At 48.9% G+C, this 26,615-nt stretch overlaps 11 protein-coding genes across 11 annotated transcripts; 7 read left to right on the top strand and 4 right to left on the bottom strand.

Annotated features, from left to right (window-relative positions):
• Positions 1–2,009: 2,009 nt before the first annotated feature.
• Positions 2,010–4,278, top strand: CTRU02_208482 (fungal specific transcription factor; the record flags this gene model as incomplete). The annotated part of the gene is made up of 5 exons (XM_036728476.1): positions 2,010–2,041; positions 2,129–2,781; positions 2,829–3,429; positions 3,495–3,861; positions 3,928–4,278. The coding sequence occupies 5 exons, from the start codon at positions 2,010–2,012 to the stop codon at positions 4,276–4,278; spliced, it is 2,004 nt and encodes a 667-aa protein (XP_036579760.1).
• Positions 4,279–4,392: 114 nt separating this feature from the next.
• Positions 4,393–5,808, bottom strand: CTRU02_208481 (acetylornithine aminotransferase; the record flags this gene model as incomplete). The annotated part of the gene is made up of 1 exon (XM_036728475.1): positions 4,393–5,808. One exon carries the CDS (start codon positions 5,806–5,808, stop codon positions 4,393–4,395), a length of 1,416 nt encoding a protein of 471 aa, XP_036579759.1.
• Positions 5,809–6,251: 443 nt separating this feature from the next.
• On the top strand, positions 6,252–7,785 carry CTRU02_208480 (ricin b lectin; the record flags this gene model as incomplete). Its single annotated transcript, XM_036728474.1, has 4 exons — positions 6,252–6,734; positions 6,826–7,073; positions 7,123–7,564; positions 7,618–7,785. The coding sequence occupies 4 exons, from the start codon at positions 6,252–6,254 to the stop codon at positions 7,783–7,785; spliced, it is 1,341 nt and encodes a 446-aa protein (XP_036579758.1).
• An 867-nt stretch (positions 7,786–8,652) lies between these two features.
• Positions 8,653–9,664, top strand: CTRU02_208479 (pectate lyase Pel-34K; the record flags this gene model as incomplete). The annotated part of the gene is made up of 2 exons (XM_036728473.1): positions 8,653–8,965; positions 9,027–9,664. The coding sequence occupies 2 exons, from the start codon at positions 8,653–8,655 to the stop codon at positions 9,662–9,664; spliced, it is 951 nt and encodes a 316-aa protein (XP_036579757.1).
• Positions 9,665–10,751: 1,087 nt separating this feature from the next.
• Positions 10,752–11,828, top strand: CTRU02_208478 (pectinesterase; the record flags this gene model as incomplete). Its single annotated transcript, XM_036728472.1, has 2 exons — positions 10,752–10,874; positions 10,968–11,828. The coding sequence occupies 2 exons, from the start codon at positions 10,752–10,754 to the stop codon at positions 11,826–11,828; spliced, it is 984 nt and encodes a 327-aa protein (XP_036579756.1).
• A 384-nt stretch (positions 11,829–12,212) lies between these two features.
• CTRU02_208477 (pectinesterase) lies at positions 12,213–13,583 on the top strand (the record flags this gene model as incomplete). Its single annotated transcript, XM_036728471.1, has 1 exon — positions 12,213–13,583. The coding sequence occupies one exon, from the start codon at positions 12,213–12,215 to the stop codon at positions 13,581–13,583; it is 1,371 nt and encodes a 456-aa protein (XP_036579755.1).
• Positions 13,584–13,953: 370 nt separating this feature from the next.
• CTRU02_208476 (general amino acid permease agp3) lies at positions 13,954–15,722 on the bottom strand (the record flags this gene model as incomplete). Its single annotated transcript, XM_036728470.1, has 3 exons — positions 13,954–14,968; positions 15,020–15,132; positions 15,183–15,722. The coding sequence occupies 3 exons, from the start codon at positions 15,720–15,722 to the stop codon at positions 13,954–13,956; spliced, it is 1,668 nt and encodes a 555-aa protein (XP_036579754.1).
• Positions 15,723–17,121: 1,399 nt separating this feature from the next.
• CTRU02_208475 (uncharacterized protein) lies at positions 17,122–18,070 on the top strand (the record flags this gene model as incomplete). The annotated part of the gene is made up of 2 exons (XM_036728469.1): positions 17,122–17,317; positions 17,391–18,070. 2 exons carry the CDS (start codon positions 17,122–17,124, stop codon positions 18,068–18,070), a joined length of 876 nt encoding a protein of 291 aa, XP_036579753.1.
• A 2,975-nt stretch (positions 18,071–21,045) lies between these two features.
• Positions 21,046–21,742, bottom strand: CTRU02_208474 (putative aldehyde dehydrogenase; the record flags this gene model as incomplete). The annotated part of the gene is made up of 2 exons (XM_036728468.1): positions 21,046–21,332; positions 21,400–21,742. The coding sequence occupies 2 exons, from the start codon at positions 21,740–21,742 to the stop codon at positions 21,046–21,048; spliced, it is 630 nt and encodes a 209-aa protein (XP_036579752.1).
• Positions 21,743–21,803: 61 nt separating this feature from the next.
• Positions 21,804–23,406, bottom strand: CTRU02_208473 (aldehyde dehydrogenase; the record flags this gene model as incomplete). Its single annotated transcript, XM_036728467.1, has 7 exons — positions 21,804–21,906; positions 21,982–22,197; positions 22,254–22,311; positions 22,368–22,382; positions 22,442–22,601; positions 22,683–23,006; positions 23,368–23,406. 7 exons carry the CDS (start codon positions 23,404–23,406, stop codon positions 21,804–21,806), a joined length of 915 nt encoding a protein of 304 aa, XP_036579751.1.
• Positions 23,407–24,319: 913 nt separating this feature from the next.
• On the top strand, positions 24,320–25,865 carry CTRU02_208472 (alcohol dehydrogenase; the record flags this gene model as incomplete). The annotated part of the gene is made up of 7 exons (XM_036728465.2): positions 24,320–24,450; positions 24,513–24,592; positions 24,649–24,669; positions 24,770–24,868; positions 24,926–25,507; positions 25,578–25,684; positions 25,806–25,865. The coding sequence occupies 7 exons, from the start codon at positions 24,320–24,322 to the stop codon at positions 25,863–25,865; spliced, it is 1,080 nt and encodes a 359-aa protein (XP_036579749.2).
• Between the last annotated feature and the right edge of the window lie 750 nt (positions 25,866–26,615).

The raw sequence follows: 26,615 nt of genomic DNA, 5'->3' as shown, positions 1-26,615 counted from the left end.
TCGTATTCGTTAACATTAAGCCCCCTGAAGTTTTCTCTGTATGGTAAAATAAGTTGGTTGGGTTGCTGCTATTGGGGCCCCGTGCGCTACAGACCTTCAATATAAAGTTTGTTGTACCGCCTTAGTGGAGTCTAAATTATCCCGTAATCTGGGGCTTAGACGTGTATTTCTTCCCCCTGGTGGCTCTTTAGGATAATTAGGCCCGCCCAACCCGAGTCAGTCGAGCGGAATTGGTTATAATTCCGGCTCTACAACAAGATCTGGTTTATGACGTCGCAAGTATGCTCCCCGTATTTTGTCTAAACTACACCGACACTTGCATACCTAGTTGATTTAGCTAAGATAGAAATCTTGTGAGTAGTGTTCTTTTAGATCACGCATCTGCGCTAAACCATCTAGCTGAATCTTATCAGATTCCTTGGCCTGTACTTCTCGCAACTTTACGAAGGCATCACTGGCCCACGTGCATTTTTCTTCTTGTTCTTTTCAAATATGAGTAATGGTATACAAGCGAAATTTCAATATTAGAGTAAGTCATGCGCCGGAGACGCAACTATCATTTCTCCTGTGAGGTCGGCAACAACAGAGACGGGCTGGTTATGGAGGTCGGGGCCCGCCGGGGAGACTGACGGGATTAGTGGGATTAGACAACATTCAGGTGGAGAGCCGGAGGCGGGATTCGGGAGGCGGATTTCAAACAATACGGCCCACTTCCGAAGCGTTGCAATTTTGGTGGTCTGTAGCTTCTGAGCTCTTGGCGCTGTGGTAGAACTGCTGCGCCTCTATGAGACTAGGAATGGGAGATTTTCTCGGTTAGTATCTCCATAAGTGTGCCATGCTATCTTGCTTTAACCATACCAGCCTGAGACGACGGAGAACAAAACGCCATGATTGAGTCAGTTGGCTGGTTTATGATTTCGAAACGCACAAAATCGTAAGAGACTATGGCTGAGGTTTACGTCCAACGTTGTTCACTTGTATTGCGTCGGTTCCCTCGTACTTCTGTCAGATATCCTGTCGATTCAATGCACTAAAAACGATTTTGTCTTCAATCATTTCTTGAGCTTTGGTCTTGATTGGATTTCCGATGAGGTTAGGATCGACCTGACGGAAAATCGTGCAGTACGTACGCTTGGTATTGTTGGACTAGGTAATGTAAATGTACTACTGCCATGTCGATTTTCAAGCAAAGATTTCGGAACGGTAACGTACGACAACCTGTTCCCTGGCCTTCTGTACATCACATTTGAAACCTAATCAGTCAGTTTGTTCTTATCACATCCGCACTGAAGTTCATCGAGCGGCTTGCAGAGATACCGCGCTAATCAGGCCACTTATTCCTCGAAAACAGCTCTAGAGAACAGTTCCGCGCGGCTTGAATCAAAACCTGTCCTAAAAATAACCGTTCATGTCTACCGACCAGCCCTCTGTTGCGCTATGCGATCCATATACTCCCTGAAATTGCTTGCTTTCTTGGAGTTCGTCAGCTGACAGAGACTTGCCAAACGAAAAATAACGCCAGGTTCCCCAGGCCAGCCAGGCCGATTGATGGATTAAATATGAAAGATGTCAGCTCACAGTGGATGACTATGCTTTCCATGATCTCACCTCTTGTCTTGGTAACGAAGGGTCAATTAGTTGGAGAATTAACTCTCTTCCTAAGGTACCTATGTCAAAGTTTCCTGAAATACGCTGAGTCCAACAGCTGTACTCGGTTCTGTGGACTATTTTTCACCCAAATATCGCTCCTTTCATTCTTTTACTACGACAGTGAATTTCTACTATGGGGCTACAAAACCCTGTCTCAGAAACCTTTGGGTTGTCGACGCCCTACGCGCCTTGTGGTTGACAGATTGTTAGACCATCGGAGTGAATCGGACACTTAGCAGTGTCCGATAAGCCATTGACCCACAATGACCGGGCTTCCAAATCTAAGCCGATAATCCTTCGTCGGCTCTCAAGCTTTTTTGCTTTTCCAAAGCCGACAGCGAATCGCCAACAATCGGAAAATGCGTTCCAGTCTATCATGCGAATTTTGCCGGTAAGTCGTATCGCCGTTCGGAGTGGCCCTCCGTCGCTTATCTGATCGGACATCGGAGGCTAATGTCGCATTTCTTACCCCGCAAAGGCGGTCCAAAATCAAATGCGTCAACAGCGGAAGTCCGCCATGCCGTAAATGTGAAAAGTCAGGGCGAGATGATTGCCAATTGACCAGACCGCAAGTCAATGCTACTGGACGAGCGTCCAAAAGGCCCCGAAGGGCAGACGATGGCTTCGATGCGTCGCTGCGAAGCTCCTGCGAGCAGGATGGCGAATCTCAACAGGTTCATGTATCGGCGTCGCAATCCAGGGGCCCTGCGACTCCCAGTCGGGGGTCGGCCGACCCAGAGTGCCGTGTTGGAAAGGATGAGATGGATCGACACCTTCAGAGTATACCCAGAGACTTGGTATTCATTGCGCTGGAGGCATTCTGGCGCAAATTTCCTGAGCTGAGGATCATTCATCCATCGTCGTTTATGCAAGCTTTTAAATCTACTTGCCCAAAGGAGAGCAAGGCCTTGCTAGCCACAGTGCTTGCAATGACGAAAACGCAGAACCCGGACTCCGACCGATTACGGACGCAGATCTTATATCCAAGTGAGCGTTATGCGGCTTATGCAAGTGAGGTCTTGGCAGCCTGTATCCTGCAGCCCCCAGATGTCAACGTTATTCAGGCGCTACTGATATTGACCTTGTTTGAATGGGGTACACGGGACTTTCACAAAGCGTGGATGCATTGCGGTAAGCTACTAGTCATCATGGAGACTGTGTCTTCTAACGTGAGATAGGTATCGCCATTCGTATGATGCAACTGCTTCATAGTTCACGAGTAGCCCCTTTCCCATTAGAAATACCACATCGAAGTGAACATAACGAATTAACAACTGCAATCGAAACGAGAACTTTCTGGGCTTGTTTTGTTATGGACTGTATGGTCAGCTCTGGTACCTACAATCCGCGTGTGCTTCCAAAGCAAGAGATGGCCAAGCTCAACGTGCCCCGGCCACCGACATCCACTGAATTCGCCTTGGGCTCTGGATCAGTTGGCCAAACAGAAGACTCAGAGAACATCTTAACACCAGGAGGCAGTAAAACCTCAGTCTACCTCGACCTTGACCAAAGCTTTGGGATTATGGCCGCTGGTTTCGATATTTACTCCGACGTCATGGCCTTTGTGTTCAACGACGGCCGGAGGGCGCCAGGCATGTGCTCACCGGAAAATTGCCCTTGGGTTCCAACATCACCAGTCGCCTGTTGGCGTAGGCGTTTGGAAGAATGGAGGGCAAAGCAACACCACCGGCTGCATTACCCTGAAAACAGTGTGGTGGCCCATGCGACATTAGGATACGGCGAATCTTTCGTGTACCTCAACTTACTTTACTACCAAAGGTGAGGGGCGTTAAAAACAAAGGATACTGAAGACTCGGCAACAGAGTTAACAATTCATTAAACAGTATCATGATGCTCCAAAGGGAGTACTTTCCCTTCTTACCCGGCTTGGAAGCGTCGCCTCAAGGTCCCATAGACCCCCCACTTCTCGAAGCCGAAGCTCCACCTGGCTGGTGGGAAGAAAGTTCCCGAGAGCTCTTTGGAGCAGCGGAACATCTAGGGAGTATTCTTCAAGAGGCTTCCGAGTGCGGCGTCGCAGTAATGACGCCATTTGCTGGCTTTTGTGCATTTTCATCATGTTACATCAACCTTTACGGATTCCGCTTTCCTCGGATTACCCTTGGGTACGCTCCAAGGGCTGAAGAATTGATGAACACCAGTATTGAATATCTGAAAAGATTCCGCGAAGTCTGGGATCTGGGAGATGGATGGGTAAGTACTTCATTCCCGACTTCATATATGATGTGAAGTATTTTAGCCTGGTCTTACATGAAACAGCTCAAAACCATACAAAATGGATCATTGATGTACCAGAGGGTTATCTCAAATAATCATCGATATCGCGGTCTGTCGAGGTTCAACTTCAATGTTTTGCATCAATCAGTCCATGAGTTTCGTGTTGTGGATAGATCAGCGCAGCATCTCGAAGAAATCAACAACGCCGAGAGGAGCTCTATTGGTACAGTAGAGGGAGATGGCTTGGTAGATAAGCAACAGCCAAGCGTTGGTGGATTAAGTGCTCAGGCCTTAATAGATCCTAGCGGGAATATGGATGACCAAGGCCTGTGGCCAAATTGGTGGTCGATGCTAGAAGAAGTGAACACACAGGAAATATTCACGTTAACTTGAGGCGTTTTGTTGTTTAAGACAATTTGAATATTATTCTGAACTGCACCTAACGTTACCATTGACTCGCGATCATCTCATGGCGTGAGCCCATATTTCTTAGATTTTTCATTCTCGTCAAAAAGTTTCCGCCTCGATCTCCTCTACTGCCTCCTTGAATACTCTGCAAATCTTTCGTAACTGCTCCTCTGTCGTAGTGAATGGTGGGGCCAGCAGCACATGGTCTCCTCTCTTTCCGTCTACAGTTCCTGCTCCTGGATACAAAGCAACTCCCTTCTCGAAAGCCCTTTCTTGAACTCGAAGGCCGAAGCGTTGCTTTGGATCGAAGGTTTCTCTACTATCTTGATCTTTGACGAACTCAACTCCCCAGAACAAACCTCTGCCTCTGATGTCACCTACAGACCTACAACCCTTCAGCTCAGCTCGCAGCAAGTTCTCAAGAGTCTTGCCCAGCTGTGCACACCGATTCACAAGGTTCTCCCGCTTAAGAATCTTTTGAACCGCGAGTGCGGCCGCACATGCAATAGGATGGGCCTGGTATGTGTGTCCGTGGTTGAAAGCTTGAGAGCCCTGTCTCAATGCGGTGACGACTCTCTCATGCATCAGGACTCCGGCAATGGGGCCATACCCTCCTCCTAGACCCTTTGCAATGGTTGTGATATCAGGGACAACACCTTCTTGCTCAAACGCAAAGAACGTGCCAGTCCTGCCGGTGCCACACATAACCTCATCTAAAATTAAAAGGGCGCCGTATTTGTTGCAGATATCCCGCACGCCCTTGAGGTATCCAGCAGGTGGCGCAACGCATCCCGCAGTTGCGCCGACCATTGTCTCTGCAACAAATCCAATGACCTTCTCAGGGCCAACGCGCTGAAATTCCGCGTCAACTTCTGCCAGCAGTCTAGCTGTGAAATCTGTCTCGGTCTCGTCTTTCCGCTGGTATTGGTAGGCATACGCCGGTGAAACATAGGATACGTGAGGGTAGTTGAAGCTTTGGTAAGGAACCTTTCGTGCTTCAACTGTTGAGACTGACATCGTCGCAATTGTGTTGCCATGATAAGCTTGGCGTCTTGCAATGAAATGAAGCCTCTGAGGCTCCCCATTCTCAAAATGGTACTGGCGGGCAAGCTTCAGCGCTGACTCAACGGCCTCGCTTCCACTGCAAACGAAAAAGGCCTTTTCAAGCCCATGAGGGTTGCCCTCGAGAATTATATTCGCCAGATCTTCCGCTGGCTGAGTGGTGTATGCTTGTGTGTGAACATAGCTGACTTTCCTTGCTTGGTTCGTTATGGCTTCGATAACTTCCTCATTGCCGTGGCCGATAAGCGCCACTGCCGCACCACCACACGCGTCGATGACTGTTTTGCCGTTTGCGAGAGTCAATTCAATTCCACTTGCTGAAGCAACCATTGACGGGTGCTGAATCAGAGACCGATGCATCAACCGACCATCACCAGCTTTGGCCTTGGTGCTGATGATTTCTGGGCTGCCATTTGTTGGTGTGAACAACTCGTCGTCTCGTGCGGGAGCCATGGCTGAAACAATAATGGGTTGATGGTTTGAGATGTTGTAAGGTCTCGGCTGGATATGGAAAAGAAGGCAATCACTAAAACGAAAGGGAGGGCATCATTGAGGGGAGTCATGGTAATTAATTATACTTCACGATCATACGCCAAAGCCGACGAATCGGTACCGATCACCGGCAACGGCTTTCTTTCGAACATTAGAAGTTACGCTAAAAATTTGGAGTAGATAAGTGCTCCATCCATTTCGGTCTTACGAACTGACGTAAATGGTGTGTCTACTGGGGAAAATAAAAATTGTACGTCGGTTCTGATGCCAAACCCGAGAACCGAAATCCGACTTACAACATACGATATTCACGAATCCTTATCAACAGAAAATAATGGAATCGAGAATTCGTCATTCTACAAACAATATTCAAGCCTAATGATTCTTAGAACAATTTCTTCATAATGGGTGCCGAAAATAGGACCGAAAACCTCGCGTCGCCTCGCGCGTTATCTGCCACTAGACAAGATGAACAGCACAACGTCTCATCGACCAATATCCCACTGCGCCAGACAGTAACGTACTCCGAGCCTACATTCGATGATCGAAAAGCGTGGATCACAGTTGCGGCGTCCTCGCTGACAATGTTTGTATACCTTGGAGTTATTTACTCCTGGGGTATCATGCAAGTCAAGTTGGTTGAGACAACATCATCGAGCCTGACGACGTTGACATTTGTTGGCTCGCTCGCTACTTCGTTCATGATTTGCTTCAGCATTATCGCAGATAAGATCGTCTGCAAGATCGGATACCAGTTGACCGCTTTGGTGGGAGGTTTTTTCATGGGCCTTGGAGAAGTCCTTGCAAGTTTCTTGACGCACCATGTTATTGCCCTCTACTTCTTGCATGGTCTGGTCTTTGGACTTGGAGGTGGTCTTTCTGTTTTTGTAAGTGGATGATTGATTTTACGTACAATTTCTTTAAACGGTGCGTCGCCATAGTAACTTTGACAATTAACTTTTTTTTTTTTTGAACTAGTCCGTCTCGACTGCTCCAATGGGCTTGTTCAAGAAACACAAGGCTCTGGCAATGGGTTTCGTCTTCGGTGGCGGAAGTCTTGGGTCCGCCGTTATGAGTGTTGTTACCAACTACCTCGTCAAGGACTTGGGTGTTGCCTGGACCTTCCGTATACTAGGCTTCATTCTTTGGGGTGTTTCTATGCCAGCTTCCTATTTTCTCCCCAGTAGAAAACGAACTGGGGCTAAGGGCTCACGCCAACTTCAGTGGTAAGTGCCGACATCCTCTGATCTACCTGAGTTGAGCTGACCACTCCAGGTACCGCTTCAAGCAACCTCGTTTTCTCATGCTCGTAGCTGGAACAGTTCTCTCATGTTTCCCGTTGTTCATCCCACCTTACTTCATTCCCATATTCTCGAGGTCAATGGGATATCCAAAGGAGATAGGCGTTGTCATTTTGGCGGCGTGGAACTTGGCCTCGACTCTGGGACGCGTCGTCGCTGGTTGGGTGGCAGACTCAGTTTTGGGCCCCGTAGAGAGCCTTGCAATCTCCATGTTATTCATGGCGCTTAGTTCACTTGTTGTTTGGCCTCTGTCGTCTTCCATTGGAATCTTCTCAGTGTGCCTTGTTTTTAACGGAATCGGTTGTGGTGCCTTCTTCAGCCTCACGCCGATCGCCGTCAGCTCCACGTTTGGAGGAGAGAACACTTTGAGTATAATCCCCGTGGTATGGACAACTTGGTTCTGCGGCTTCTTTTTCGTGAGTCCATTGATATCTTATCCATTTAGAGTCATGTCACTAACCATCGTCAGGGAACGCCTATTGCATCTGGGCTTTATTCCTTGTCGGGTGGCGGGGACGGACTTGAGTCGTTCCGCCCTGCCGCATATTATGCGGGTGCCATGGCGCTGGCTGGGTTTGCCTGCATCCTAGGCATTCGACTGACCCGTGCAAAACAAGACCCGGAGGAGAAAGTATGAGACAACATACAATGGGTATCCGGGCCGATGCTAGCAGCATATGATGGAACACTACCTGCTATCAACAGTTTGAGTGACGGCGGCACGCGAACAAGGCAAATTTTGAAAGGAGTTGAGCCGCCAGATGAAGAATGTCAGCGTTTAATTGGTGAATGCACCCATTTGAAAATGAGATACGAAATGGCACATAAGTCATAATTTTAGATATGATAATAGAATTGGCGTTTTAGACAAATGTATGACACAGTAGATTTACGCAAATTTATCCCTTAAAGAGTCAACAAATGGTTCAAATGAATACTTATTGGCGGGACTTGCGTGATGCCATTCCACACACCATTGATGAGGGGAACCGTTGTCATTCGACTGGTGGGTTTTTGGTTGTTCTTTCACCCAGATGCGACGTCGACCCCACCACATCTTTTTCCTGCGCTTACTACATCTTCAGCTCTTCCTAGATTCAATGATCTTCTTGGCATTTTATGTGATGCCTATCAATTCCCTACTTAGCATGCTTGGCAGCTCTCATTGGTGCTGTTGGGGCATTGCAAAATGTGCATGGAGAAGGGATGCGCTCTGCAGCCTGCCACGGGTTGAAAGAAACACTAGATTCTGTAGCCCTGCCTTCCCACGCTAATGCATCAAAATCCTGGAAAGAGCATGTACTTCGCTTCTCACTGTATATGCATGAATCTGATGTCGTGGAGTTTCTCGGGGTAGCTGAATCCAAAGCGAGAGCCCGCTTGAGAGGGACTCTATAAGTTGCCCTCTTTGCCCCCGATGAAGGTCGAAACCCGTTTGCCTAGTAGATTGCATGAACACCACTTTGGGATCTGACACCAACTGCGGTCTCTGGGAATAGTAAACATGAAATTCTCTATCTTAGTTCTTCTGCAGGCTATCTCAACAGCTCACGCCGCCGTTGTTGAGCGACAAAGTAGCGGCTGTACTGCATCTGCGCCAGGCTTTGCTTCACTAAACGGCGGAACTACTGGCGGAGCGGGTGGCACAACAGTAACAGTCACTACCCAAGCTGACCTCGAAAAGTATGCCAGTGCGACAGGCAAGTACGTCATCAAGGTCAGTGGCCGTATCACCATCACGCCATATGGAAAGGAGATCAAAGTCTCTAGCGACAAGACTGTCATTGGCGTGGGCGCTTCTGGCGAGCTCTACCAAGGTAATTCGCAATGCTAGAGGAACTTTTGCAAAGTATGAGTACTGATTTGCGATGTAACCAGGCGGTATTGGCTTGAACGGTGCTAAGAATGTCATTATCCGCAACCTTAAACTTGGCAATACCAATCTCAATGATGGTGTTGAGAATGACCGTGACGGTATCCAGGCCGACACCGTCAGCAACATTTGGATCGACCACTGTCTTTTCGAGAATGGCGGTGATGGGTTGCTTGATCTTCGCAAAGACACCACCTACTTCACTGTCTCCAACAACATCTTCCGCAACCATGACAAAACGTTTGGCATTGGTTGGACCGAAAATGTTTCGGCTCGCGGCACCATTAACCACAACTGGTTTGACAAAACGAACCAACGCAACCCAAGCGCCGATAATCTTGCTCAGGTCCATCTTTACAATAACTATTTGTATGGCATTACTTCGTACGGCCACTATGCCCGAGGAAAAACAAATGCCAGAGTGGAAAATGTTTTCTTCGAAAACACGAAGAACCCCCTCACAAAGGACTCTGGTGCAGTTCTCAACGCCTCCGGAAACACTTACAAGAGCTGTACGGGTACCATTGCTTCAAATTCAGGCACTGGCTTCACTCCAGGGTACTCGTACACTCTCACTCCAACTGCAGATGTTCCCGCCTTTGTCAAGGCCAATGCTGGGCCAAGAGCATCCGTTTGCTCTTGAACCTGGCTTACTATAGGCCTGTCGCTCGTCCTAGGTAGTTTGGCATGAGATTCACGTCTTGGAGTTTATCTCATTTGCGTTTCAATACATTCATTTATGGATCCATTTGGTTGTTTAGGTTTCAAAGGTTTTTAAGAAGAAAGAATCGTATGAAAACTTTTTCGAATGTGGTTTAATGACTTCCCAGCATGCGCCCTGTTGAAAAAAGAAGGAAGAAAAAAAAGTAAAAGTCCGTTGTCCATGAATTCTCCAAGCAAGCCATCTAACGTATTCCAATGCTCCACACTCTGTTGACACGCCCGTATCGCCGAAGATCTGGAGTATAGGAACGCTTGTAATGCATAATTTGATCAAATAAGAGTTCACGAAACCAAGTTTGCTGCCGCTCACAGCGTACATTGCTTGTAGTTGAACATCTCAACAAGTGGGTCAAGGGCTATCATTTCATCGCCGAATGATTTACCACTTTCTTTCTCAGTTGCAATGTCACTAGTCTGGTTCTGGAAGCGGACCGACTCTTTACAAGAGCTTAAAGGGCAACCTGATCGTAAATTAGATTGCTGCGTGACGAATAACCCCGCACGGCATACGTCCTCCCTACGCGTATTCTTCCAGAGTCAAACAACCCCGCAATTGCGACGTCGATTTTGAGTTCATCACCCGTCGGATAAATCCGACATGCATCCTGTGGACGGGATTATTAAAATAAGGGTACAGCGGCTCGGGAAAACTGCAAGCGGAAGGCTTAAATGGAGTTGCGCAGGGGGCAACAGCTGCATCAACGGAGAATTCTAGTCCACCTGTTTGCTTGCATCTGACCCCCATAACATATTAAAATTGATTTAGTCTGGAGTAATTATATGCTCACTGTTTCCGAATTGGCGGATTCTAAAACTTTATTTTGGTCTAGATGCAGCCAAGCTTTCCGCACTACGATGCCGTTGGTAACAAGGGGGGTGCCATATTGAATGAACGGGACAATCTTCAGGTCTTTAAAAAGAGGGCATCGTAACAGGGTCTCCAAGCCTTCCTTAGAATACCCCCTACCTATGGTGAAATCTAAGCACGTTTCCAAATCTTCGCAGTCATGAAGTTTGTAGGCATTTTTTCTTCCCTGGTGGTGTTAGCAGGCAATGTGTTCGCTGCTTCTCGTACTTCGCCGCCATCTGGGGCAATTGTAGTTGCCAAGTCCGGAGGCCAATACACTTCTGTAAGTGCAATTTAAGCTCTTCAAAACTGTCATGGAGTATTTGGTTTTCTTCTATTCCCAAAATTCATCCCAACTAATACGTGTTCGTCGCAGTTGCAAGCTGCTATCAACTCCATTTCCACCAGTTCAACCGCCACCACAACTATCTTTATCCAGCCCGGAAGCTACAGCGGTCAGGTCTCGATCCCCAGCCTAAAGGGGAAGCTCGTAGTCTATGGCTACACCACAAACGATCAAGACTACACGAAGAACCAGGTTACCCTGACCAACACTCTCTCCGCTGCTGCAGCTGGAAGCAACGACTTGTCTGCAACTCTTCGTGTCGCAACCAACTACTTTAGCTTGTACAATGTCAATCTCGTCAACGGCTTTGGCAAGGGCTCTCAGGCCCTAGCTATTTCCGCCAATGGCCAATACCAGGCCTACTACGGCTGCAGCTTCGTCGGTTACCAAGACACCATTTACACCAACAAACCTCATCAGGTTTATAAGAATAGCTACATCGAGGGAGCAACCGACTTTATCTTTGGTAATGATGGTAATGCTTGGTTTGAGAAGTGTACGATTGCGATCAACGGCGCTGGATATATTACTGCCAGTGGACGCGACAGTGCTGATAGCTACTGGTATGTGATCAACAAGGCCAAAATCGCAGCCAAGTCCGGCTCTGGCGTGGCCAAGGAATCGACAGTTCTTGGACGTCCATGGAGAGAGTACGCACGTGTTGTCGTTCAAAACTCCGACCTCAGTAACGTTGTCAAGCCTGTGGGATGGTCTGCCTGGGGAACGAACCCAACTGGCAACGTTTACTACGCTGAATATGGCAACACCGGAACTGGAGCAAGCGGGACTAGGGTAAGCTGGGCGAAGAAGTTGTCCAGCGCTGTCTCGATCGATTCGATCCTACCTGGCTACACTTCTTGGGTCGACATGACTTACTGGAACGCGTCATAAAATGTCATTGTCAGCACCGACCAAACGTCCTATCATTCTGAGAGTCATTGGGCCTTGCTATATCCGTATCTGCACTGTTACTTAAGGAATCAGGGTAGTCGTTGAGCCAATAAAGCCGCAGCCAAGGATCCATAAGCTGCAGCCACTCTTGCATCAAGAATTACCCAGTGTTTTCCATCAATGGAACTGATTGGTATGGTGATGAATCGCACATACATAAAGCCCCACTAATATGCATAAATTTGCATATGTAGGTGCAATTCAGACCAAGTTGCATATAACTAACATTTCTTGCCCAGCCATGCGCCAACTTTTTTTCTGAAGATCCAAACTTCTACACACGCACACTAGTGACTTCGTGAAAGCTTTCATAAGCGGCAGAATATGCCCTCGTTAGACACTCTTTACCCACCACTGGATCCGCAGACGAGATCCACAAGGCTTCTGAAATTCCTGCCCCAAGACAACGATACTATTCGTTGCACGTTGACGACCCATACTATTGACGACCCTCCACCATTCATTGGATTGTCGTATGTTTGGGGTCCCCCTAGCCCAAGCTACGATATTTTGGTGAACAACGAACCGTTCCAGGTTCGCGAGAATTTATGGCACGCTCTTCGGCGACTGGTTCAAATTGCCAACAATGACAACCACTCAATCTTGCCTCCAAGAAACTCGCGTATTAGAGTGCCACAATACTATTGGATTGATGCCATCTGTATCAATCAAGAGGATGCTTTCGAGCGCGGCTTTCAGGTTGATCTAATGAAGGATATATTCTCAACTGCCACCTTTGTGATGGCATGGCTTGGAGAATCTGAGGATGATGTCCCTGCCCTGTTCGAATATCTACAAGACTTGAAACACACCCCAAGGCGGAACAGAAACGAGTTCCTGAGAAATGCAAAGAAACCATTCTCGTTCAAAGACGCTCAGTGGCTAGTTTCTAGGCCTTATTGGTCGAGGATTTGGATTGTCCAAGAGTTTACGCTGGCCAGAGAGCTCTACATTCTCTGCGGGTCCGACACACTTTCTTGGCCTGCGCTCCAGCAACTCCGGCCATTTGGGATGTCCAACAGAACCAATCTGGGCTTCAAACACTTTTCTAAACAAGAAAACCACTATAGTATAAGGAAACACGTCAACAGTTGCACAGAGCTTTCCAACCTTCGGAGATCTTGGCAAACTCAGTCCAACCAACCCTCGTTTACGGACGGAAATCCGGAATCCGGCGCGAGGCCAACACTTACACGACTCTTGGCTTTCTGCAAAGACTATCAGTGCACGGATCCTCGGGACAGGGTCTATGGACTTTTGGGACTCACAGATACTGGAGGCAAAGATTGCATCTCGGCCGACTACACCATCAGTCCATTCGAATTATATCATCGAGTCATTTTCCATCTTCAGCAGAATGGAAGAGCAGCTTCGGAGGTATTCCGCTCTAGGCTAGCTGAGGGTCTCCAAATTGTTCACGAAGATGGCCTCTCAACATCTACATTCATATACGAGACGGTAGGAAGCCGGACCGTTAGAAGATTGCTCACATCCGGCTCAGATGTTTGGAGAGAGCAGTTGTTGAAGGAATTGGAAGACAATCTCGGTTTCAAGGTTACCGAAAGTTGTCCAGAGCGTCTTGATCTGTATGAAAGAATTATATCGCACTACAGGGATTTCCCCAGCGAGCAAGACCCTGCGACATGGGCAACTTTTGAGAGGGCTATTAAGCTCCTGCAGACCGGAAAAGACTGAAATAGTTCTTGAGCACGAAATGTTGGGGAAAAAAAAAGGAAATCGTGAGAAGCATGGGAAAGCATCGGTGTTAGGGGGCATGCATGAATGGGCATGGGAACAAGGCAGGCGTCAACGGCAGTCTGATTGTGCCACAAAATTGCGTTTCAAAGCTTCAAGGAGATCAATTGGTAAAGCCTCCGCGCTATTTAGCAACACTGCTGGGAGTTGAAGGGATCTACGGTGCACATTTAGCCTATTCGTCACAAGGGACTCAGTAACTACTGGAGACGGGAAGGAGAGATGGATTATTAAGAAGCATAATTATTCAAGTTACTTTCTAAACACATCTCAAATTCTCAAACGCAATCATTAGGGTATCTTTAACTCTTCAAAAGCTCTTTAGAACCCGTCTCCACCAAGGAAGCCTGTCAAGGTCATACTCGCCAGTCTCAATCTCATGAGACTCATCCAAATCCCGACGCCGACCAGAAAGCAAGTCTACCTCACTCGCCCGCCAGAAGTGAGTTTTGAACCAAAACTTGTACCCGAAGTAGATCAATGGGAACAGAGGCAACAAGATATAAGCGTCAACAAAGGCGCCGGCATCAAATGGCGACAAGGTCGTCCATCCTTGGACAATCGCCAAGAATACATTGGCTGCCAGTCCAAAGTACGCGTTCCAGGGGTAAAACATGGAGATGAACGGCAAAGAGCTCTCGGCATGCCCTTGAGCCTTCCATGCTTGGCGGAAGCGGATGTGAATGAACGAGATAGAACCCCAGACAAGAAAGGTCGAGACACCACTGAGATTGACGATGTATGAGTATGCCTTGCTGGCGCCTGTGCTAATGTTCATCATTGATAGAGCGCCGCACAGATTGGTGAAGACTATGGCAGGGATGGGAACTCCACGGCTGTCGGTTTTCCCCAGGATTTTGGGCGCCTTGCTGTCTTGTCCCATGTAAAGTAGCGTCCGCGAACCAATATAGATCGAACTGTTGCAGGCGCTCAGGCAGGTGACGAAGATGAATGCGTTGATCAGATGAACACCGCCCTCCCATCCGGCGTTCTGGATGGCGACAGTCATGGGGCTTTTGACAGCACGGGAGCCGCCGTTTACAAGTTCATCGGCGTTCGCGGGACAAGTGAGACCAAAGAAGAAGGCGGATCCCATGTAGATGAAGATGATCCGCCAGAAAACTTGACGGATCGCAAGGGGGACGGCAACGCGTGGGTTCTTCGTCTCCGTGGCTGCGACAGCGACTGATTCAACACCGGCGTAAAAGGTTGAGCAAAACACGAAGACTTTGGCCACGCCGCGAAAGCCATCGGTAAAGGCACCGGGGTCGCGCCAGTAGCGGAAGCCGAGGGCGTCTTGTCCGGGAATTCCGCCAGCAACATACCTAGGCACAAGTTAGTCACGGGAGATGTAGCTATCACAGCTGAATACTCACACGATGGAGAAGAGGAAGTAAGCGACCAAGCCAATGAGTTTCAGCAGGGCTAGCCAGAACTCGGCCTCTCCAAAAGCTTCTACTCCAAGAAGTTGAAAGCCGAGAAAGACAGACTGCAATAGGTCAGTTAATCCGTTGCTTGCATTGCAGAAGAGCCACCCACCCAGAAAATGAGGAAGTATCCCCACAATGGCACCTTGTCGCTCCAAAACACAAAGATGCTAGATAACACATTGTACTCGTTGGCGAGCACGCACATCCAAATGATGTAGTAGTTCCACCCAAGCGCGACTCCGAATGCCTTGTCGACGAAGCGGTCTGCGAGTCCAGTGAAAGCGCCTCCACTGGGGTAGAGCGTTGTCAGCTCACCCAGACTTTGCATGATGCTGAAGGCAATGATGCCAATCACTCCAAAGCCAATCAACAAAGATGCGGGACCACCGTTGGAAAGGGCACCGCCAGCGCCGATCAGTAAACCTGGACCGATGATGCCTGCCAAGGCCATCATGCTGAGGTGTCTCGTCTTCAGTCCTCGCTTCACGCCAGTCTCTGGGTCGATAGAGGCGAAGTCGGCCGAGCTGGAATCTCCAGCGTACGTAGCGCGAACGCCCGTATCCTCAATGACGGGGACGTCATCGCCCTTGTCATAAGCTCTGTACCGTGACATGGTGTTTTGTTGAGAAGGTTCGAATGATCCGTACATAAATGCGAGGCCGACGATGTCTTATCGACAGGTCCTGTCGTTCAACACCTTACAGACACCTTCGACAACTGACGAGTGTTGAAGGTTACTGTTTAGAGCTCAAGAATCTCCGACGCGCCATGGGGGCCGAAGAAGATTTTAAAAGGCGACCCAGCCCTTTGGACCGGGGCCCTTGCAGATGCATTACCGCGAGATAAGAGCCGTACCGTAACATAGATGCCGTCTGCTCTGGAAAAACTAGACTGACGAACTGCGCTGTTTTTTTGCCCCAAATCGTAGAAGAAGGCAGCCCATTCAATGGCGGATTTGCGCCGCACAATCGCGTCATCGCTGAATGATGCCCCGCGGACGGCCCCAATTGGCTGCGCCCGGGGTCCCAGTGGTTCAAGATCCACCCTTCTGCCGGTTTAGTGCGGGGGTGCCCCCCGTTCTCTCCCACGAGAGTTGATGGTTTGGGGCATTCCATTATGTGGTGATTATCGATTCTTGTTGCGAGTTAGTTAGATGAGGAAAACCTAATTACTGTTTGTATTAGACGAAACATCTCGTTGGGAATTTCCGGTTGGACAACATGTGAGGCAATCTTTCTACGCTGAATACTTGGTGCCGAACCATCAGAGGTTGTTCTCTTTGGCTCTCATTTTGCAGCGTGGTTCATCAATCATTCTAGGAGGCGGTCATACCTACTTGATAATGTTATCCTCGCGTTCAGAAGAGACTACTCCTACTTGCTACATATCTTGTTTATAAGTTCATAATTACTATGATACCCATTGAAACAATCAAGATGTTGTCGGCGAATTCGGATGAGAAGCATTCATTGAAGTTGCGGCAAGGAGGACTTCAAGCGATCTAGCAGCTCATTGGCTCGATGCAAATTGCAGGTTGCAGTTCACTGTTCGACTCTAGATTAAACGGAGGTCCAGCCCAGGCTCTCTGTTCTAACCCATTCGAACCAGTCGGGCTCATTCTGGGAAATCAGATTTGTTGTTCAAGTGTTATAGTTGCTCGAACGTAGAGCCAAAGTAACAATTATACAGTTTTCAAACGGTTGCATGTTCAACTGAAGCTTCGCCACTCTAAAATTCACCTCATTTAGTTGGTGTTAGGGGTGCGGCTATTTCCCTACTGAAGTCGTACTCCGTACCCCATACATAATCAGGAAACCCGGCAGTTAGGCACTTCACATAAGACCTAGCACCTGATTAAATAAGCGAAGTCATGTCAGTAAACTCGAGTTTGGGAACTTTGGGTTGATGTTTGGTTGATTTCCACTTTAAGTAAAGCTTGACCTACCCCAGTCAAAATTAACATCACTAGCGACTCCTTCAACGGTTGGCTAGCCCTGCTGCCTAATTCAAACCGCTTCCATTTTAACGTCTACTCTACAGCAGCGACAATGCCAGACCAAAGAGGCTTCGAAGAGCTTTGCGACGTTAAAGACCTACCGCGGGAGCTCTACGCCTGGAGCCTTTCCGGTAAAGGCGTTAAGGATTTCCGGGATGGGACGGCAGTATGGTGGCTGCAAATCCTTCAGGATGTGTACTACAACGCCGACCCTAAAACTCATGGGAGGAACTCTTGGGGTTATACTGGTAATTATCTATAGACGCATCACCCTCGCTGCTTTCTGGCTAAACGCATCGGATTTGTGCTAACCACACGCAGTTCTTAGGACTGTTTACACTAATGAGTCCGACAAGCTGTTCCCGATTGCCGTAGAAAGGTTGAAGCGATGGGTGGTAAGCTACTATGTGCACAGCACGCGATTTCCTAGCTGGGGTGCCCGGGGCATAGCGCAACAAAAGACAGACGGGTCGGTAAATGACGAGTTGGGTCGGCGTTTTCGCCTCGAAGTACTCGAAGACAAGGATCGGCTGAACTTTCCTAGCCTTGAAAACGCCAGCCATGACGATGTGTCAAAGCTCTGCAAGCACTTCAGGCAATGGACCGTCAGCGTGGGTGCCGATCCAAATGCGGATGAGCGAAACCCACGTCTCCACGACTTTCTCGCCATGGATGAGAACAGCGTCCGTTTTCTCGCTGCCCTAACCGATGAAACCCCTCCCCTTCGTGTCATTACGAACTTCTTAGAGAAGCGTGAGTGGCTCAGAGACTCCGACTCGGCTTACCTATGGTTGTTGGACTCGAGAGCTGTTGAAGACTGGGATGGGGAAGATGGCTCATTTAGAGGTTGGATGAAAATGGAGGCGGGTTACATTGGATACGCATGGTTCCAAAGGGCAAGACGGATGGACAGAGAGAAACACATTTTGACGAACAGATGGGCCGTGACGACCCACCTGGTGCCTGAAGGCTCGGGTGACTACTGGTTTGAAGCGGTTTAGCTATTAGTAAATTTCTCAGCTCTTCGCTACTGAAGAGCATTTCATCTTCAATTCGTAATCTTGCCAGTTTCTGTTGGAGTCACAGTGGTACCCGTTAGGTGTGATACTCCTTCAAACGGGCAAAGCTGGTTTTAACTTTTTGTGCCTGAAGATCCTGATAAACAAGGGGCTCCAGTAGAAGTGTTGGCTGAAGTAGTCGCGGAATTTATATCTGTCTGGCTACCCGTTAAATAGTTGGCAGCCGGCAGTCTCTTATAGATTATACTTTATATGATATAATCTTGTAGGACTATGACTTAAGCTCGAATAGATACAATGGCTTCAGTCCTTTATTTTTCGGGTTGGTGCCTAATGTAAAGCTTTTGTAATGATTGCACCTGGGATTTAAGTAAAGACTCGTAAGCAATGGCTTACTAAAAACTATGTCGTACATAGTCTGTTAATAGACTTACCGTCACCTAAACTGGCCGTAATAACATAGACTAGGATTTCTTTTACTCTTTTTTTTTTTTGGGGGGGGGGGGGGGGGGGGGGGGGGGGGGGGAGGTTATCTGTTTTCTATTACATGTACTATTTAGATGCTATTTAATAAATTCAGTAGGCTGGTACTTACGCTGATATTAACGACCTAGCTCACTTACTCCGTACATCTTACTCACCCTACTTACCCTCAGGCGTTACTTCACCAGATCAAAAGCAGCCACTTCCGGGTGAGCAGTCGAGTAAAGAGATCACAACTGAGCGGCGTATTGTACCGCTAATAGTCATATCGGCTAATTTAATAGCGTGGTTAGTACGATTGCCGCTTGTTCTACCGGTTCAACCACGTGGTAGCCATTCAGTTGGGCAGCACAGGTGTGTACGCACCACAGACAAAGACGTGTGTAGCTGGAAGAGTGACATTCTCTCAGGATGACGCCACTGTACTCCAGCTCACTTGTGTAAGTGCTCTGGGAAATCTGCCAGATGTCACATGCCGATGTTATCTGTTGGGAAGCCGAGGAATGCAAGGGGTGTTGTGAGGGCCACTTTGTAAGGGGCCTCAATGTTCCATAGGGTTAGGAGACCAGAGATGGCTGTATGTAGTATGTAGCTACCTTAGAACCCCTAGCTGACCCTTCACCCTATGCCGCACAGCCTCTGAGACTAAACTCCTAAAAAGTCTCCGAGCCAGTTTTGAATGTCGGATGGTCAAAATGATATTGAGTGTAACCGCTAAGACCTCTGACTCTAATAAGTCACCTTTTCACTGCATTGTTAACCTCTCGACTGGGAAACATGTATATCCTGGTTTCAAGTGAAGAAGTCAGGTAGGGGGTTGATACTGTCGGCATTCATCCCTGGGCTTCCCACCCCTTGGCGGATTTAATGATCTTATTGTATTGGTTTTGGTTAAAAAAGAAACATAGATTTAGTCCAGGAGCCCATTTCCTGAGAATTGGCGTCTTCGAGTCTACAAAATCCCAACATAATCTTCCAAATAACGACCCCTCACTGCCGCTAACTCCCCAGGTTCATTTCAACTCGTAGACCTAGGCGTACGAAGTCGCTTCAAATTGTGCAAGTTGAAGCATTGATTATGGGCACCCAGTAATAAGACGTATTATCAAAGGCAAAAAGAGAGAGTTCTTGCTATACACTTATGATTAATAGGCTATGCATTGTCTGCATCTAGGAAGAGAAATCACAGTTTCAGTGTTTTTACAACGCTCTGGCGCGCTAAGACGAACGGCAAATAGTTCAAGGTTAAAAAAGCAAAAAACAGTGGATGCAATTATATTACGGCTATTCTTAGCATTGAAACGACAAAGAAGTTGAATGGCGTCGAGTAAGTCCTTGTAGCAGGCAAAAGTTTACGTTTCGAAATGGGTTGTCCAATTGAGCAAAAATAGCAGTTAGCTTTAACAAGCCGCATCGTGTGTTGACATCAGGAATCATGTCTTCCACTCCGCTAATGATTAAGGAAATGCATGAATCGATTTTTAAAGTGTGGCAGAGGTTCCACGTATGGTGTACACCAACGCTATTCTAGCTTCCTTGTGCGTTGGTCGATTGCCACGCCTATGTCCAGTACGCTTGCAATGCGGTTAAGCTTAACACCAGCTAAGGGCGGCAACCTAAATGGATAGTGTCTGACACGAATACATGTGGATATCGTCCCACATCCTGAAGGCTTCAAAGATTCTGATAGTCAATGGACTGAGGTCTTTGGTACCCGCAGAAACGGCTTTTTGTCTAGCGGGCAGACGCCGCTTACATTACGACAGAGCTCCATTCCGAATACAGGAAGAATTTTAGTCTCCGGCAGACATGGTTCATCGCAACTCATTATTCAGCCTCATCTGGACTCAGGAAATATCCGACGAGACAATTATTCCTCTCCCCTCTTATCTCTATACTGACCTATCACGGTACTTTCCCCGGTGCGGAACTATTCCCGCATCAGGGCATCAAGCTTGCGTGTTCTGGTTGGATTTTTCCACTGAAAATCACTACTGGACCACCTCACAAGTGCGCTTTGTTGCTCCACGGCCCTGCAGTATGGGCTCACTAGCACGCAGGCAGCAACAGCGAATGATGCGACAGCCCCATAATTGACCCCATAAACTCTCCGAAGAGTGTTCTCCGCGATTTCCAGGTCTCGACCCCCCGAAAAAGATTCGCCCCGCCATAAAAGTATCGGGGCAAAGCCATCCTTTCAGACAGTAACGCCGAGACGATGCGGACGGTTCAACCAGGGATGGAAGGTGAACGGTTTGGTTGTGCTTCAGTTTTTTTTTTACTAGTGTATGAAACCAACTAGTGGGGGGGGGGGGGGGGGGTAAAAATCACATCCCGCCACTCCCCGCCGCTAGCCAACAACAGCCACACCGTTTTTTTTTTTTTTTTTTTTTTTTTACAGATCAGACATTTCGTCTTTTATTTCCTTATTCTATCATGAGCTCGTAAGATTTATCAGAATCTCTGGTATCATATCATGCTTTGGTGATGAAGACGGACTGGGCGTTGCAGTACGCCTTCAGACCGCCTGCGCCGTACTCGTATCCGATACCACTCTGCTTGTGGCCGCCGAACGGCGCGTCGTACTGCAGCTCCAGATGCGTGTTGACCCAGATGTTGCCGGCCTTGAGCTTCTTGGCGATGCTCTGGGCCTTGTCCAGGTCCTTGGACCACACAGACGCGCCGAGACCCATATCGGTGTTGTTGGCGCGCTGGATGACCTCCTTCTCCTCGCTCCACTTGAGGACGGGGAAGACGGGGCCTGCGTTGGGGGGGTTCTCAGTCAGCTACTGAGGAAGCACATTACAAGATTATTCCTTGCGACTTACCGAAAGGCTCCTCGACGACAATACGGGAGTTGTCGGGAGGGTTGTCGACCATGGTGGGGGTGATGAAGTAACCCTTGCCGTTGGACGCGGGCGCCGTGGATCCGGCAGCGAGCTTGAGCTTCTGCTCCTCGATATCCTTGAGCAGGTCCTTGACGCGCTCAAACTGCATCTGGTTCTGAACAGGGCCGAGCATGGTACCTTCCTGCTGGCCGTCGCCGACGGGGAAGCTCTTGATGACATTGGCCATCTCAGCGACGAGCTCGTCGTAGATGGACTCATGGATGTAGATGCGCTTGATGGCAATGCAGACCTGAAGGGCGCCATCATTGTTAGTCGCGCGCATGTTCTGCGTGAGAAATGGGGACTCGTGGGAACGCTTATGCGACCCTTCACGAAGCTAGGGATTACATTACCTGTCCAGAGTTGTACAGAGCCAGGGTAGCGAGCTTAGGCGCAACCGCCTTGATGTCGACGTCGGGAAGCACGATAGCCGCATCGTTTCCGCCGCTGTGTGACCGAGTCAGTTAGATTGCCGCTTAACAAGCTTAAAACTTGGGAACCGTTGGGGGGGACTCCACTCACAGCTCTAGGGTGACACGCTTAAGGGTCTTTGCGCAGCTCTCCATCACGCGCTTGCCGGTGGCGGTCGAACCAGTGAAGCTGACCTTGTCGACGCCGGGGTGGGAGGTCAACCAAGGTCCGAGGTTGTCATCACCGCTGAGGGCCTGGAAGACACCGGGAGGGAAAATTTGCTGAGCAAGCTCAACGATCTTCAGGTCGCAGTAAGGAGTGAAAGGACTTGACTCGTGTCAGCTGATTGAAACATGGGATGAGGGACTCGCGTGGGAGCTTACGAAGGCTTGAGGATGAAGGCATTTCCAGTGATCAGGGCGGGAGCGATCTTGCCGCAAGCTAAATGCGTACGTTAATATGAATTGGCACCGGTTATTCACGCTTGTGTTACATACCAAGGAGGATGGGAACTGCCAAAACATGTCAGAATCAATGCGACGAGTTAATCGATTGTGAAGGATAGACTTACAGTTCCAGGGCACAATACCGACAGCGACACCAAGAGGAGTGTATCTGGTGATGACCCGGCGGTCTGGGTTGTCGCTGATAACCTCCTCGGGGAAGGGAAGCGTGGGAACTCCTCTGAAGTGCTTGATGGCCTCGCCAACTTCAAACTGAGCGAACCCAATCTGCGCAAAACTTGGTTAGTAAACATTGCTCATGGAAGAGCCGTGCATTGTTCATATGCCGGCCCCAACGTTCAAACTTACAGGCTTGCCCTGCTCCTTGCTGAGCATCAGCGCGAACTCGTTGATGTTCTCTTCGAGGAGATCACCAAGCTTGGCGACGGCCTTCTGGCGCTCCTCGTAGGGTGTCTCGGCCCAAGCTTCTTGAGCGGCCTTTGCGGCCTGCACAGCTCTGTCGACATCTTCGGCAGTCGAGAGAGGCACCTCGGGGAGTGCTTCCAGCGTAGAGGGGTTCACGCTGTGTCTGGTCTTGCTCGTTGTCTCGAGCTTGCCATTGACAATGTTGTAGAACTTGGTGAAGTCCAGCTTGGAAGTGCCGTTAGCTGCCATGTTGGGCGAGAGGGTTATCTGATCAGTGATTGGAACGGCAAGTTACGTTGAAGCACGCAATGTAGGAGGGAGTAGTTTTCGGATTGGATTCGGGTTTGGGATCGGGTGAAAATAAAGAAAATTAGGGTAGCAGAAGAACAAAGGGATGGGACGAGTACATAGTAGTGTATCCAACGGCTAGCCTCTCTCCCACCCACCCTGCTGCACTTGCTTGGGGCTTTTCTCCTCTTCCCCCTTCCCCCTTCCCACTCTTTGTTGAAACGGCAATTTGTGTTGCTCATCGTGAGGGACGATGAACCAGTGGAGGGAGCGTACAGAGAGACTAGGGCAACAAAACCGGGATTGCATGTCTTCAACCGAGGCCCCGTTGTCAGCGCACTCCACCGTCGATGTCACGATGTTTGCCAGTGATTGACATAGACTATTGCGCGGAAACGGGGCCTGGGCCGCGGAAAGCGGGGCCCCCTTGCGAGTCAATTGTCCCTTTGGGGTAGCTCACCGAAGGAAATGGCCCACGGGTTACATGGTTGTTTGAGGGGGGCTGGCCTCGCATATCTGTCACCGCACCAACACTTCCCAAAACTGAGACGGAGAAGGCCGTTGAAACGTGTTGGGGCCCCATAGTATTACTAGTACTGTTTTTTCTTGGAAAGGACAGGTACATGTATGTGTTCGTGGGGAAAATGTACATGCAGACAAACAGAGCTGCAGAGATACCATGACGAATTCTTTGTCAACCGACGGCCCAAGGTAAAACTTGACACAACACGGACGATGCCGCGGGGAAAAGTTGGAGAAACCTCTCGGCAACGTGCCGCACCCCTCTCCAATCCCCAAATACTTACTTACACTAGGTAGTAGGTAGACCTGTCACACGCACGCACACATCCTCACCAACGAGACTCTTCTCGATTGCCGTCTTGTCTGACTCGATAGAAGCATGGGCTGTACTACGTCACTCAGCCTGTTTGGGAATATAATCTGGCAAGGTCTGTCATGCATGTAGCTGATGTCGAGTCAAGCTGACCCGCCTTCTCGGTGCGGGCAGGGCAGACTGATCTCGTGCCATGGCATCGGCAATTGGCTGGAGCCACCGCATTGGTCGAGTCTTCCATGAAGGGAAACTAAGCTAAACTGAACTTTTGTGCCGATGGGTATTTCAAACTTTCCGATTAGACGTAGAAAAAAAAGCATGTACATGTGCGAGAGTGTGGGGGATTCCAGACCAATAAGTTTGACTTTTGTGCAGTGCGTGTGGTGTGTTCCTCAATACTATAACAACAAGCATCCCTCGTGAGTTTGTGACGGACAGCAATCAGTCATAACAATATATGGCGACCATCATGGGCGGAGAAAGCAATCTGAACCGTGCCGTCGTGTACGCCGAACCTGGCACAACCAAGACGGAGGTCGTGGAACTTCCGATCCCGACTCCCGGCCCGGGGGAAGTCCTTGTTAGACTGTAGGCCACCTTTCAACCCTTCTCGTGAATCGGTCAATCACTCATTACTTATCGTATTACAGGCAGTATTCTGGCGTATGCCACACTGACTATGGTTTTTGTATGAATGCCTTCTCGTCAGTGCCATTTCCGACACCAAAAGGTAAGTCCTTTGAAACCTAGAAACATGCTGTGTGCAATATATCTAACGAGTTGCAGGTCAAGTTGGAGGCCATGAGGGTATGTCATTGTCGCATTCACTATCTTTGACTCCCGAAATATCCGAGACGATAGTGTTGAGGCCTAGCTAGTTGAATTTGCGTTAACTTACACCCACCAGGAATCGGCGAGGTCGTCGCTTTAGGAGTTGGCGTCACATTACCCGCAGTCGGCGATAGAGTAGGAATCAAGTATGCCGCTGACGCATGTCTTAGCTGCGGTAAGACTTCCATGAGCGCCCTCTGACTTGAATCATGCTGACCATCTCCCATTTCAGATCGCTGCCTCCAAGGTGGAGAATCATCATGTGCAGAGGTGAAGCTGTCGGGTTACTTCACGCCCGGGACATTTCAACAGTATTGCTTGTCATCAGCGAGATATGTGACCCCTATCCCAGAAGGTCTCGCCTCGGCCGAAGCAGCGCCATTGATGTGTGGTGGCATTAGCGTCTACGCCTCGCTCAAGCGCGCCGATGCGCGCCACGGGGACTGGGTTCTGATTGTCGGCGCCGGCGGAGGACTAGGTCACCTCGCCATCCAGTATGCCAACATACTCGGCTGCCGTGTCCTCGCGATGGACGCGGGAACCAAGGAGAAGTTTTGTCGAGACCTAGGAGCTCACGAGTTCCTCGATTTCGCCGCTTATCCCGCCGAGGAAGACTTGACAGCAGCCGTCAAGAAAATCACGGGTGGCGGCGCAAGGGTTGTCTTGATGTGCTCATCGAACAAGAAGGCCTATGTGCAGGCCCCGAAATGGCTCGGGTTTCGGGGTAAATTAGCATGTCTTGGTGTCCCCGAGCACAGTAGTCCAGCAATTGCGGACGTTGAGCCATTGCTCTGCGATGAGCTGACCATTTTTGGTAAGCTTGTCACCTGCATATCCATTTACATGGACTTATTTTTCTGTGAATCTAACAGCTAGAATTACAGGTGTCAAGACGGGAAACCGGCTGGAAGCCAAGGAATGTCTCGAGATTGCCGCTCGAGGCAAGGTCAAAACTCATTTCCAACTTCGGCGTATGCGAAGCTTAACAAAGGTAAGTTGTAACCTTTTCTTAGCACAAGGGGAAAGAAAAAAAAAAAAAGAAAACTTTTCTTTACAAAGAAAAGCTACGCTCTTTTCAGGTTAGACAAAGGCTGACTGAGCTTGGCTTCTAGATCTTCACCGAAATGGAGTCAGGTGCAATTCAGGGACGTGTGGTTATAGACTTGAAGTAGTTTTCGTGTACATACTTTTCTTAAGCAAGTCTATAAATAACAGACCTGCGCATATTACGAATATTCAAAGTCAATATTTCATTTTTCGTATTCTTCACAGGGCTGGTGATAGTTCGCACTTCAGCAAAAGGATACCGGACCAAACTTAAAGATATTGACCTAACGTCATAATGCCACGGCAGAGAGCTTTACATGTTGTTAATGAAACGATAGCTTTTGGGCTAATGGTATCATCCAGTCCACGTGGATAATGGAAGGGAAACACTAAGAAAGGATAAGGTTCAGATCATCTCTTGACTGTGCTGGCAACCGGCTTTTCGTTCCGGTATTGCCATGCTGCCGTCACGCGCGCCGCCCCACGGATTCCCGAGGGTTATCAGTAGCTGAATGCGGGGTAAAATAGCCGGGGTTAACTGAAGAAGCCCGTCAATATCTTTCCCAGCTTTCAATATCGAGGTAAGAACAAAGTGTGGCGCCAAGACAGCAATGCAAGATTTCTGACTCCCCCTCCTCCCCTTTCCCCACAGAATCTCTACCCCGCGTGTCTGGGGGGAAGCCCGCGATTTACCCCAGATATTCGAGTCAGAACCGTTGGAGACTTCTGAGTCGTTGGTCATGTGGAGAATTGTTTGCTTCATTTATGCAATTGGACTGAAGGAGTTGCCCATTTTACATGCGGGTGTCTGTTGGTCAAGGTGCAAAGATCAGACCACAGCTACGTAGCTGTTGAGAACCCGGCAGCGGGAGTGG

The sequence above is a fragment of the Colletotrichum truncatum genome (genome assembly GCF_014235925.2).
Source record: "Colletotrichum truncatum strain CMES1059 chromosome Unknown Contig_0005, whole genome shotgun sequence".
NCBI lineage: Eukaryota > Fungi > Ascomycota > Sordariomycetes > Glomerellales > Glomerellaceae > Colletotrichum > Colletotrichum truncatum.
Note: the sequence above shows the minus strand (reverse complement) of the source record. Positions and strands in the feature narration are given on the sequence as shown.